The 12,605-nt window shown below is 32.1% G+C and overlaps 2 protein-coding genes across 2 annotated transcripts; one reads left to right on the top strand and one right to left on the bottom strand.

Moving 5' to 3' along the window:
- The first annotated feature begins 933 nt into the window (after positions 1-933).
- Positions 934-4,998, top strand: LOC128162992 (uncharacterized). The gene is made up of 5 exons (XM_052826460.1): positions 934-1,064; positions 1,580-1,709; positions 2,453-2,574; positions 3,389-3,494; positions 4,746-4,998. The coding sequence occupies exons 1-5, from the start codon at positions 956-958 to the stop codon at positions 4,930-4,932; spliced, it is 654 nt and encodes a 217-aa protein (XP_052682420.1). The 5' UTR covers positions 934-955; the 3' UTR covers positions 4,933-4,998.
- A 492-nt stretch (positions 4,999-5,490) lies between these two features.
- On the bottom strand, positions 5,491-12,144 carry LOC128162339 (GATOR complex protein MIOS-A-like). Its single transcript, XM_052825482.1, has 6 exons — positions 12,137-12,144; positions 9,526-9,587; positions 9,248-9,386; positions 7,369-7,540; positions 6,762-6,870; positions 5,491-6,044 (listed from the first exon to the last, which is right to left on the bottom strand). Exons 1-6 carry the CDS (start codon positions 12,142-12,144, stop codon positions 5,863-5,865), a joined length of 672 nt encoding a protein of 223 aa, XP_052681442.1. The 3' UTR covers positions 5,491-5,862.
- Between the last annotated feature and the right edge of the window lie 461 nt (positions 12,145-12,605).

The following is a 12,605-nucleotide window of genomic DNA, read 5'->3' as shown; positions in this document are numbered from 1 at the left end:
TTCGATTTTATTTAAGGAAGGAGTCTTTTCTTGTTTTTGACTTGTCAAACGTAAATTTGATAAATTGTTCATTAAATCTAAATGAAAGGAAATAAAAATGTATATTTTTATTTCTTTTTTAATATCTTACAACTTGGCACAGAAACAGTACTCAATGTTTAGAATCTAACAAGGAATATTTTTGGGCGGAATATATTTGCGTAGGAAAATATCACAATCTCAATCCAGAATTGATGTAGATTAATGAGTTTGTTTTGGCATGGATAAAACAATAACATTAATGTTGGATTTTTAAACTAATGTGTACTAATGGTATGATTCTTGGGTTTAGGAATTGTTTTTAAAACAAGATTTGGAAAATAAAAACCTATGGGTTACTTGATATTAATAACAGGCGTTAAACGGGTAAACAGTATTACATGTAATATTGATCTGACGAAGTTTCACTTTTCCTTTCTTTTTCTTTTTTTTTTCAATAACATGTATTTAAATTCAATCTATCGCAAATATTACGCGACGTGTGCTGACTTGATATATTTTTATAGATTCAACAGGAATTCTTTTAGATTTCTTTTTTTTTTTCACAAATGTTAGATAAAAATTGTATAATACAGACCAAAATTCTGAGCCAGCAATATTATTACAAAGAAAAGGCTACACGTAGATAATTGATCCACTTTCCCGTTTACATTAATTGGTGGTGACATTTATATTTGTTCATAAAAAAACCCTCCGTTATCATAAAAAGCAATCATAAAAAGTCAAACCCCTTCTCACGACACGCATCCTCAATTTGTTCGAGGAAGGATCCAATTGACATTTATATTATGTAAAATATCGAAATCAGCAGTAAGTTATTTAAGCTAAATGGATAATGTTCAACAACTTACACGTTTAACTTGATTTTGAGAATATATAAAAGGAAATGAAGTTCGAACTTTGAACAACGGCGAAAATGGAACTCATAAGGTCCTGTTTTTATTTTCTCTTATTTGTCTACTTTGGAGCGCAAGGTTTTTCATTTGATGATCACCTTAGGATAAGGACGGTTCAGAGAAATGAAGGTATGTAATCAAAATAGAGGGATTTCAATGAAAGGTCAGTTCATCAAGATATGATATTTCTTAAAACATATTTATTGATTATTAAAATATATTGTCCTCTTTGGTGTTCAGAAAGTGCACTTATATAATTAAACCATTACATCTTTTGCTTCTAATTCATGGTTATAATGGCACAATAGAATGCAAACAAAACATTTTCTTTTAAATCAAAGAACCTGCTTTGATACATGTAATTGTGTATATCTGTATCTTTCTTGAAATTCTGATTTGTTGAAAATCCGGGTTGTTTTGGTTCACGACAATTTCTTTCCTGATTTTTACCAGATACTAATAAACTGTTACGATTCAATTAATTTTCCAATTCAATCAATTGCTTTCGTATTTTTTACCAGATAGTAGTAAACTGTTAAGTTTCAATTAATTTTTGCTCGAAAACTCTTTAATAAGGGCATCAAATTATCTTGTTTTGCCGATACATTTAATAATCATCTTTTTTTACTTGTTTCACTCAATAGGTCAAGAAAATTGTCTGACAGTTGAGCGGATGGGAGCATGTATGCGAGGAAAGGTCGGTGATCCACCTTTCAACAAGACATCCGATGGAACAATCGTATTCGCCGAAAATGTCTTTTCTCGTGCGTGCAGGTAAACAAAGCAATCTTTTTCACTGAAAACTAAGGTATGCTGGTATTGTGACAACGTTTGATTTTTTTTAACAGAATTATGTTTCGAGTTAATATAACTACAGTAACTTCTTTAATTTGTTTGTGAAATCAATCGATGCCTTTCATTCACAAAATGAAAGCTAAACTGCTGGGAAATGTCACTAACACAGTACTCAGTTATCTTTGCTGAACAATTCAAACAAAGTCAAAGTTCATCGTTCATAACATTAAACATATTTGCAAATGTGAATAATACTGTTTTATGTTTATTGTTTTTATTTGCTTCTCACAAAACTAGATGCTTTATGATACAGTGACAAATTGATGGTAAATGATTCAGTAAAAAAAAAATGATTGTATGTAGTTCAGTGACAAATTGATGGTAAATGATTCTGTGAAAAATTGATAAAAATTTTACACTAAATGAATCATAGATGAATTGATTCTAGATTATTCAGAGACAAGTTGATACATATATATTAAATTAAAGATCTTTAAGCTAGGAAACCAAAATAATCATAACTACATTAAGTTTGTTATGTTGATCAAAACCGTAGCAGCAAACAAAAGAAAAAATTGGAATTTTTGGACGATAAGAATATGTTGTCAAGGTTACTACTGTAGAGATTTAATGTAAGTTGTAATGTTTTTTTCTCTTTAATAATAGCGAGTCAGAGAGCTAGGAATAAAGAAATCTTAATAACAATTTTATTTTAATTTTAGCTTATTTACTGAACTAAGTAAGTGCTACAACAGCTTTGGACTCACCGACTGCGATCCACTACTGCCCATCTATGTCAAGAAGTCACGTGATGTGGCAAATTTGGTTTGTCGTAATGAAGACAGTAAGCTTGCATTTTATATATAAACTTGTGAAAACGTTAAACGGCAATATAGAACTTCTAATTTATAGATCTAATCTAAAGGAAAACCTTTAATGTTGGATGGTCATAATTTTGAGCTGAAACTGTTCATGTTGTATTTCATTTCTTTATTACTCAGTGAAAGCCTACTCAAAACTCTACCGGTTTCATTGTAATCTTCAGGAGTTTTTTCTTGTCGGTGTTTCTTTTTTACTTATCAAACAAACGTTGATCTCTAACAAAGAACGTAGATCCAGTCGTTTGTTTAGACCTTGCCAAGTTTAGTAAATATTGAATAATAAAACTCCTTTTTTAATTCTTTTTAAATAATAATTTTGGTAGTTATATACAGGGACTTGTACATTGTTTATTCTAATTTTCACAAAAAAAAAATGTTACGTAGAAATGAAAAAAAACATGGGTAGTCTCAATAATTTCCGCGTTTTTTAATTATTTTTAATTACTCAGCACAATGCTTGTCTGTGTTTCTTTTTTACTATTCAAACAAAAGTTGATCTATAACAAAGAACATAGATCCAGTTGTTTGTTTAGTCCTTGCCAAGTTTAGTTAATATTGATTCATTAAACTTGCTCTACGTCCGGTATAAAAACACAAACTTACATCTCATTTTAACGGTATGTGCCATTTTTCCTCCTTTATATTTAACACATTTTACATTTTAAATAGTGTAACGGCTTTTGCATCAACATCATATAGCTGTCATGAAACACACACACATTGGTATAGTTGATGAACTAAGCAAATGTTGACAAACTTTATTTTTTTACTCATCAGAGTGGACTTCGCTGTTAGGATGTATCAATAAGAGGACTTTTCAATCCGCAGTTACAACCTGGGCAAACTCAGACAACCAACAAGTGAACGCTGAAAATATATGCTCGTACGTTCAGATTACATATAGTTTAACTATTTTAAAGGAGTTCTGATGGTAAATAATAACTGTTTAGAAAAGAGAATTTTAAAGACAAAAATTATACATGTATATACGAAAACCAGTATCATTTTACAGTGTTTTTGTCATTTATACCTATGTTTGCTGGCTTCTTAACCTTTTTTCATCATTTGTCATCAACAAAGTAACAAAAATGGTCATTAAAAACTAACTTTATTAACTTCTCAATCATTCTTTAACATCGCATGCATTTTCGCTAGCCTTATTTTCTATTCGTTTTCTCATCGCATTATGCCGTGTTTAATAACAAGAGGCCGACTTGCCACATTGCTCACCTGAACAACAGTGCCTTGTAACATTCTATTTTGTAGCATATATGCTATTTCTATTGACTATTAAGAATCTACGCTGTTTGAGGATCCTTGCAGAGTACTCACACAAACTGTAGCAAAGACGTTTTCTATAGATATTTCTATGTTAAACTTTGTCCCCGTCGCGGAACCCCAGTATTAGTCCGATAGTTACAGCTTTATCAATTTAGAATCTACATTATTTAATGATGCTTGCATAGTTACATTATGTATCTCACAACGTTAAACAATGTAGTTCTTCAGAAGATTTTTAAACAGTTTTTATGTTAAACTTTGAACCCTTCTGGATCCCTAGTATCAAATCGAGGGTCACGGCTTAAATAATTTAAAATCTGCGCTATCTGAGGATGCTTAAATAGTAATCTGACAAATTGAAGCTATGTGATTCTCAAAGATTTTAAAATAGTTTCCATATATTTTTTTATAACTTCTACGTTAAATTCTGAACCCATCTTGGGTCTTTAGTATTAGTCCAGGGATCGCTATTTTTTATTTTCAGTTGAAATGTCAAGCTACATAATAAAATGCATCAATTGCTTTTCTGTAAATCATCTTTACAGGGCTAACCTTCTTGTTTTACCAAATAAGCCCAGTGAAACATTTTTACTCTTTAAATCATTGCATATGAAATTCGTCATCTTCTCTAGCCAAGGGTTTTCGGTCCACTTTGCTCCCCATAATGGGGTTTATGGGGAGCAAAGTGGACCGAAAACCCTTGGCTAGCGAAGATGGAAATTCGTGCGTATCAATTTGGGAATATTTGTTTTATTATTTCAAGCGGTGGAACTTAGAAGATGCATTTGATTCTTTATATTACATATGTAGTGAAAGCGCAATCAATAACTGATAATTTTTTTTGTTTATCAAGGACTGCAAATGAAAAACTAAATGAATTCCTTCAATCTACACGTACAGCTTGTGGAGAGGAAGACTATACAACGATAAAGACGTCGCTAAGCAGAGATGCCTTCGTCTTCGTTAGTACATTCGGGATCCCGCGTTACCCCGAGCAATGTGACTTTCAAGTTGAGGAGACGCCTTCGTCTGCTCTGTAAAGATACCAAAGCTGATCAATGATGAAACTAAATTCATGAACGACAACCGACTGAATTGAATCTTAAATAAATATCACATCAATTAATTGGTTCTGGTTTTTTTTTCAATTTAGAAAAAAAAATTTTGTTGTCTGTATTTTTTCCCCATTGTATTTGAGCATTTTAACGAGAGAGTGTAAGTGAGACCGATTTGATCTTGGCCTTTCTCTGACGATTCACATGCACAGCTGTACATTGCATTCATCTAAACCCGGCGTGGAGTATCAAACTCTTAAACAACATTTCAAGCCATTATTGCACCACATTTCATATGAGTTGACTTTTAGACATACGTATGTCCTTTATTCACTGCATTTACTTGTTCAAGCATTCTGACTTCAGATAACATGTATGCAGAACATTCAGCACTTTCTTTCACCCAATATTTAACGTATTTTCAATACAATATGTCAGCTTTTGGTACTGATCTTTTTCCCCCTTATATGAATTAAAAAATTATCTACCTTAAAATTGTCAAATCCTACAATGTTTTAATTGTACACTGAATAAAAGATGCACTTGATTGTGAAATCACTTTTTTAATTACATTAATGATCAATATACCAATGTTTTAATCACATAACTTTTAAATATAAAAATACGACACTGTCTTGAGTCATTTGTAGAACAAATAATATGCAATCATTGCAAACTTCCCCTCGATTGTTACTTTATGTTCTGAATTATGTTAATTCCCATGCATGTTCTTTAGGCGTTCACTGTTTTGGCAGCACGGTTAAAGTAAAACCTTTGCAATTTTGTTCAAGTATTCTGACATATTCCAAAGCGTTTTGTCTTTTGCAAGCTCCCACACAATAGGAAGTGTCATGTGTAATTAGTTCCAAGTTTTCACAGTAGTAAAGTTTTGCACAATACAGACTGAAATTCTGGTCAGCTCTCGGCCGCTAACCTGGCAGTGTGATCCAGGGTAGAACATTTACAGTTACACCCAGTGACGGGACATTCAGAGTGCTCAGCAAACCACTCTAACAGGTGAGAGGCGTGGCCTCCGTGTCTACATGATTGACACCAGGTGAACCAATCGTCAATGGCCGTCATCTTTGCTGAATATGCTTATGAGAAGAATAGAAAAATTAAAACGCATTTGATTAATATATGATAATGTGAAGAATACGAAAATTAACATATTTTTGCTGAATATGCTAATGAGAAGAATATCAAATTTGATCCATTTTTTTAAAATCAAAAGTCGGTTTGTAAATAAGAAGAAGTAGATAGTCTAAATTACACTTTATAATCAATGTGTTTATAACCTAATGAAACATGTTTGACTAATATATAATTTACCTATGGCAGTGATTGAGAAGGCATTTGATCATGTCAATATCTATGAAACACTCAAAGCAAAGAGACTGAACTTAATGTAGTAGATGCATTATCTTGGACTTACATAAAACTAATTGTAACAAGCAATTAAACCCCATATATTTAATGTTCAATCCTAAAAATACATACTTTAATTTATTTCATCTTTATTTTGTATAATGGTAAAAAAAATCACATCAAATTAAGGCATAAACTTAGTCTTGTTTTTAAAAAATTATGTAATTTAACTTTCATCTTGAATATACATGACAAAATAATCTCAATGAGGTTTCAAACTGCAGTTACAAATAGTTTATATTCTTTATAAATTGTAAGAAATCCTTCAAAGCCTGAGTATGTACATGTAACTACTGATTATCATTAAAACATACACGATGGAGGAGATGAATGAACGAGAGAGAGGAAAAGATAGAGAAATACAGAGAAGTTGTGTGAATGCTGACTTGTTTTGTCCTTCTGTGTGTACAGAGCAGACCCTGAGGGCGTCCCTAGGTGAGTCAGACACAGGGAACACCGGGGGAGGGGCTTTCTACATCCGGGGCAGCACGATATCTGGAAACAACAAGAGTACGCTCCCTTGATCATATCAACTTAATTTACATGTAAAGACGCATATCAAATTAAACCTGAAAGGAATATTTAAACTAAAAAAAGCTTTGGACAAGATGATGGTAACTTTGGCATGAAACATGAGGGCGTCATAACAGTTGCCTCAATACATGAAATCAAATTTTATCAATTTGAACTATTGTGTTTGAAAAATAGTTACTGGCAAATTTGCTTGTTTTAATTAAAGTTAGTGCTTTTCATTGCCATTGAATGTCAAATGTTTGGTCATTAATTTAAAAACATCCTGCATTTTCATCAAGCCTATATACATGTATCCTAATGAAAGGTTTAAATTCCAAGTAGATTTTTTCCCCTAAACTGTTGAAGAAGTCCACTGTTCAGGAAGAGAATTACACAGTTTTATAACTATAAACTGTTCATAGAGAATCAATGACTACGGAAATGATCTTGGACACATGTACAATTATTATAGTGAAATACCTTTGGTTTTGTGGACGTCAATGTTCCGGCTGAGTAAGAATTGTGTGGTCGAGCACGACTAGCGACGGGCATGTTACAGGCGATGGATTTTCCGCAGAAGTTACAGCTGACAAACGCCTGGAAGATAACGCAGAAGTTGTCACCGGCCCGCCAGATGATGTCAAATTTAGATCTGTAAACAGCACCAACATCTTTTTATAATAATTGTTTTTTTTCTAACATGAGTGTAAATCTGTTTAAATTAGTGATGATAATTTAAAATTTTTCTATTAACTTTGATTTGTAAATTTTGTGACACCACTTTCTTCTAAGTTTGATCTATAGAATATTGTGCCAACATTTTCTCTGTGTTTTTTACCTTCATACTCTACTGTTTTATCTAAAAGGGGCATGGTCACAATGTTGGTCAAAAATTAATTTTCGATTTTAATGTTTACAATGCTTCAGAGAGGCATTTTTAATAGGCAATCAAAATTTGAGTGACATTTATTGAGTTATAAGCGAGTTACAGAGCTTTCAATTCCTCCCTATGTAAACAAAGCTTTTGTTTACATTTCGAATATTGAAGTGAAAATTCCAGTTTTAGACCTAAAATAAATGTGTTAACTGTTTATATATGCTTTAAATGAATAATAAGATAAAAAGATAGGAAACCAAAATGTCAGTGTCATTTGTTGAGTTATAAGCGAGTAAGATGGCTTACAATTCTTTGCTATGTATACAAAGCCTTTGTTAGGAACTGTTCGTTTATGCTTAAAATGAATAAAGAGATAGACTAATTAGCTTGAAAAAGATTTTTACTGGTATTTTGAACATTAATTTGTAAACAAAAAGAGGGCACGGGCCTTGTTTGCATGACAAAAAATTGTGAGCGCTGTATCTTACTTCTAACTCAAGAACTGACTCTCAGATTTCGCTTGAATTTTAGAAATGCATTTGTAAAGTATTGTAAATAATAAAAACAGAAAAACTGAATTTGACCAAAATCATGACCATGTCCCTTTAAGTTACAAAATAAACCTATAAATTCTTAGGTACCATGTCCTACCAGTACAAGAGACAACTTTTTCTAGGTCAAATTATTATTTAAAACTGTCATTGCTGTCAAATTTGCTAGCGAGGTATTGGCTATTGCAACATCTCATACAGTTTAAATATTCAATCAAATATCTCTAAAAAACTTTATAAATTAGATAAATGTATAAGCACATTTTAAAAATTCAAGTGTTACACATACAAATTTTAAACAATGACCTCAATTCAACGTTAGCATATTGATAAATGGCAAGGGGAATTTGCTGTATAATACCTGTGATGCCAGAGTCTCCCTCGATCCAAAAGTTCTCTGTACCTGCCACAAAGAGAAACACAGGGGCTTATATTTTTGTTCTCAAATGTAATCTACATACTCAAGGACATTTGATATAGGCAATAACCTACATATTCATACACCTTTGATAATTTATTTCAATACTCATAGACTTTTAGTATAAGCAATAGAAACAGCAATTAAGAATATAATAAATTGATGAAGATTGCGATTTTATCCAGTTCAGCACCCATTTATCCTCGAATATTTCATTGTGCAAGGAGAACACAGAGCTCATACTAATTTAAGATAATTACTGGCAATTCCTCATTAAATGCAAAGAATTAATATCCGCATAAAATCGTGAGAAACCTATCTCTCAAATTTTACAGTCTCACTTTTATTTTTCTGACATATGCAAACTACTTGAAGTATGATAAAAATAAAGAATTTGCGATTTTATGTTCTGGTGATTAGGTGGAAAACTTCTGAATGGTGTAATTAAGTACTTGAGGAATCTACAATAACTAGATGGATAACATTTATTGATAGGCGGAAGTCACGGATTACGATTCTATCCAGTTCAGAACTCGCTCGTCCTTGGACATCTCATTGGGGAGAGAGAACACACACAGCAGGGCAGCCGTCTGTATATCACCCGTCATGTCCACAAACCTTGAGATGAGGGACACTCCATCAGGGGTCAGAGCTACAACATACCATAGATCATACTAAAATCAATGAAAACTTGGAGATCAGGAACACTGAAACAGACCATAAGTCATACTAAAATCAATGAAAACTTGGAGATCGGTGACACTCCATCGGGGGTCAGACCTACAACAGACCATAGGTCATACTAAAATCAATGAAAACTTGGAGATCGGTGACACTCCATCGGGGGTCAGACCTACAACAGACCATAGGTCATACTAAAATCAATGAAAACTTGGAGATCGGGGACACTCCATCAGAGGTCAGACCTACAACAGACCATAGATCATACTAAAATCAATGAAAACTTGGAGATCAGAGACACACTATGTTATTGTTTTTAACCATTTACAAAGTATAAACTAGGAGGAATGCTGCACACTTAATACAGTCACTTAATTTTGATATCATTATTTGATTGATAGCTGAACAGTACAAGGAAATTGAAAGATATCTAGTTAAACAAGCTTCTCCTAATTCTCTCTGTATGAATATAACATGGAAAAATTATAAGTGTTGATTTAAATGCTTTATGTTTTGGAAATTAAGTACAACAACCCCTGTACTTTTACACGGTGAAATAAACCGGAGGTTAAAAAAAATGTCATATTTTTTGGTCATCGAAGCGGTCACGGTCCAGTAGCTATAGTCTGAAGGTTAAAGCTGAACACCGCTCGTAAATAAGCACCGTCACAAAGGTACCTTTTATATAAACCCTTCAATTTGTTCCACCCGATTGCGCACCTCAAACTCGTGGCCTACGTGTAGTATTCCTTTTGTTGTTTTTGAATTTTATACATTTATTTCTTATTCTATGTCCATATTCTGTTTGCAAATAATTACATTGACCTGTTGATTTGATGTTAGTGTTCACGGAGCTTGAAAGAAAGTGCGTAAAATTTGATAATTTCATCGTGACCGAGAAATAAAAAGCGAGTCAAGATGTATGTCTACACATGCGATACACAGTAAACACTGTGCCGGATAATTATGCCAGTGCCAAGGTGACATTTTTGCACCCGCTTAAGCTGCATATATCGAATAATTCAAATATGCCAAATGATAGACCATTGCTTAAAGAGTTAACAACCACCTTTGTTATCATTGTATTTTACCTGTCAGGTGAGATATTTTCCTTTCAAAAACAAATTCCCATAGGAAAATAATTTTTCCCATAGGAAAAACAATATTCCTATAGGTAATTTGAAATTTCCTATCGGAATACAAGAACTTCCTACAGGAATTTCAATTCCGATAGGATTTGATAAAATCCGATAGGAAAACTTAATATCCTATAGGAAAACTACATGTCTGAATCAAATTCCTACAGGAAATACCATTCTCCTATAGGAAATATAATTCCTATAGGACTTTTTAAAAAAAAATCCTGTAGGATTGTCAATATTTCCTGTAGGAGAATCAATTCTGCCATGGGAATTATCATTTTTCGATGGGATATTAATTTCTAAAGGTAATTATCTCACCTGTCAAGTGAAACACACTAAAAACAAAAGTGGTTATATACTATCTAGACAATGGTCTATCATTTGGTATACATGGATTTTTCCGAAACTGCATATTAAGCGGGTCCAAAAATGCCACCTTGGCAGTGGCATAATTATCCGGCACAGTGTTAGTACCCCTAGAGCAGTGTTTTACTTAAAATTTTGAGAACTCTTTTACTGCAATTCCCTGCGACAATTTAAATCGATTTACACGGGTTGTTACATTTGAATTCAATAGTTAATAAAGAACAGACATTAATTATTTGTTTTACGTAAACGTGAGAGAACTCTTTATTGCAATTCCGTATCAGTGCATCAATTTTGATTGATTAACACAAAATGGTAAATTATAAATAAATATTTAATACATGTACATAAAAACATATTGTGTTTTGCTTAAAATTCAGAATTTATTTTTACTCCAATTCCCTGCAACAATTTTGGTTAATTAACATGGACTGTACATAAGATGTGAATATTTAAACAGAAAATACATTGATTTTCTGTTTAACTTATACATGTAGTTAAGGGAATTCTTTCATTTCAATTCCCGGGCAGTGCATCAATTTTGATTGATTAACATAAAATTGTACATTATGAATAAATATTCTATACAGAAAAACATATATTGTGTTTGACTTAAAATTAAAACAAAAACTTAAACTGTTCTGACTGCACTAATGTAACGACTTCTTTGGTTGATATCACATCTTTCATCGGTTGTGGTTTATTTTGATTATTTTTTTCCCACGGACAGGTACATTATAAACTAATATTTTATTTAGATGTTTACAGGCAATTTGTGCGTGCAATCAAACATAGCTGTGCTATTTATTCATCCCTACCATTACCCGACATTCAAGTTATCATTCAGTTAGATGGATAACACAGGCTTATCCTGTCATCATGACGTGAATTTTAATGACACTTAACTTCACTTCATCAAACAAGACTAGAAAAGAATGAACGTTTACGAAAAAGAATGACTACAAGAGCTAACAATTTCATTTTGATGTTTAAATATTGTAGGTGTATGTGCTTTAGACTCCAAAAATAAGAATACACTCCCCGATACATATTTATAAAATTTGCAATATTACATTTTGTGTTGATCTTAATGAAAATATTAAAACACAAAATGTAATCATTACTTATGATCACTCAAAACCTGTCAAAATGTATCATGATAACGACTGATAATACACCAGTGATCAAGACCTTACCGATACTAGTACTGTACCAGTACATCTTATTATGTATAACAAATTAAATGATTATACTATTGTACACGTGATTAAAAGTTATACTATTATACGGATCATAGAGGACTTTGTACTATTTCTAGTGCCATATAAAATAATCGAGGGTCATTTATCAGTTATATATCATTAAGGAAGGAGTCTTTTCTTTTTCTGGACTTGTCAAACGTAAATTTATTTAATTGTTCATTGAATCAAGATGAAAGGAAATTAAAATAGTATATTTTTCTTCCTTTTTTACTATCATATAACTTGGCATAGAAAAGGTAACCAATGTTTAAAATCTAACAAGGACTATATTTTTGGCTTAAAATTGGCGTAGGAAAAATCACGTCTCGCAATTCAGAATTGCTGCAGAATAATGAGTTTGTTTTAGCATTTTAAAAACAATAACATATTAATGTTGTTTTTTTTTTGTACTAATGTGAACTAATAATATAATGCTTGGGT

This window comes from Crassostrea angulata, chromosome 9, assembly GCF_025612915.1.
Source record: "Crassostrea angulata isolate pt1a10 chromosome 9, ASM2561291v2, whole genome shotgun sequence".
In the NCBI taxonomy this organism is placed as follows: Eukaryota; Metazoa; Mollusca; class Bivalvia; order Ostreida; family Ostreidae; genus Magallana; species Magallana angulata.
This window is presented reverse-complemented; position numbering and strand designations above follow the sequence as displayed.

Coding starts and splice junctions, on each gene's coding strand:
- LOC128162992 (XM_052826460.1), top strand. CDS start 956: ATGGAACTCATAAGGTCCTGTTTTTATTTTCTCTTATTTGTCTACTTT. Junction 1,710..2,452: donor GTCTTTTCTCGTGCGTGCAG/GTAAACAAAGCA, acceptor TTTTAATTTTAG/CTTATTTACTGAACTAAGTA. Junction 3,495..4,745: donor AACGCTGAAAATATATGCTC/GTACGTTCAGAT, acceptor TTGTTTATCAAG/GACTGCAAATGAAAAACTAA.
- LOC128162339 (XM_052825482.1), bottom strand. Junction 7,541..9,247: donor GTTCTGAACTGGATAGAATC/GTAATCCGTGAC, acceptor TGCTGTTTACAG/ATCTAAATTTGACATCATCT. Junction 6,871..7,368: donor TGACGTCCACAAAACCAAAG/GTATTTCACTAT, acceptor TGTTGTTTCCAG/ATATCGTGCTGCCCCGGATG.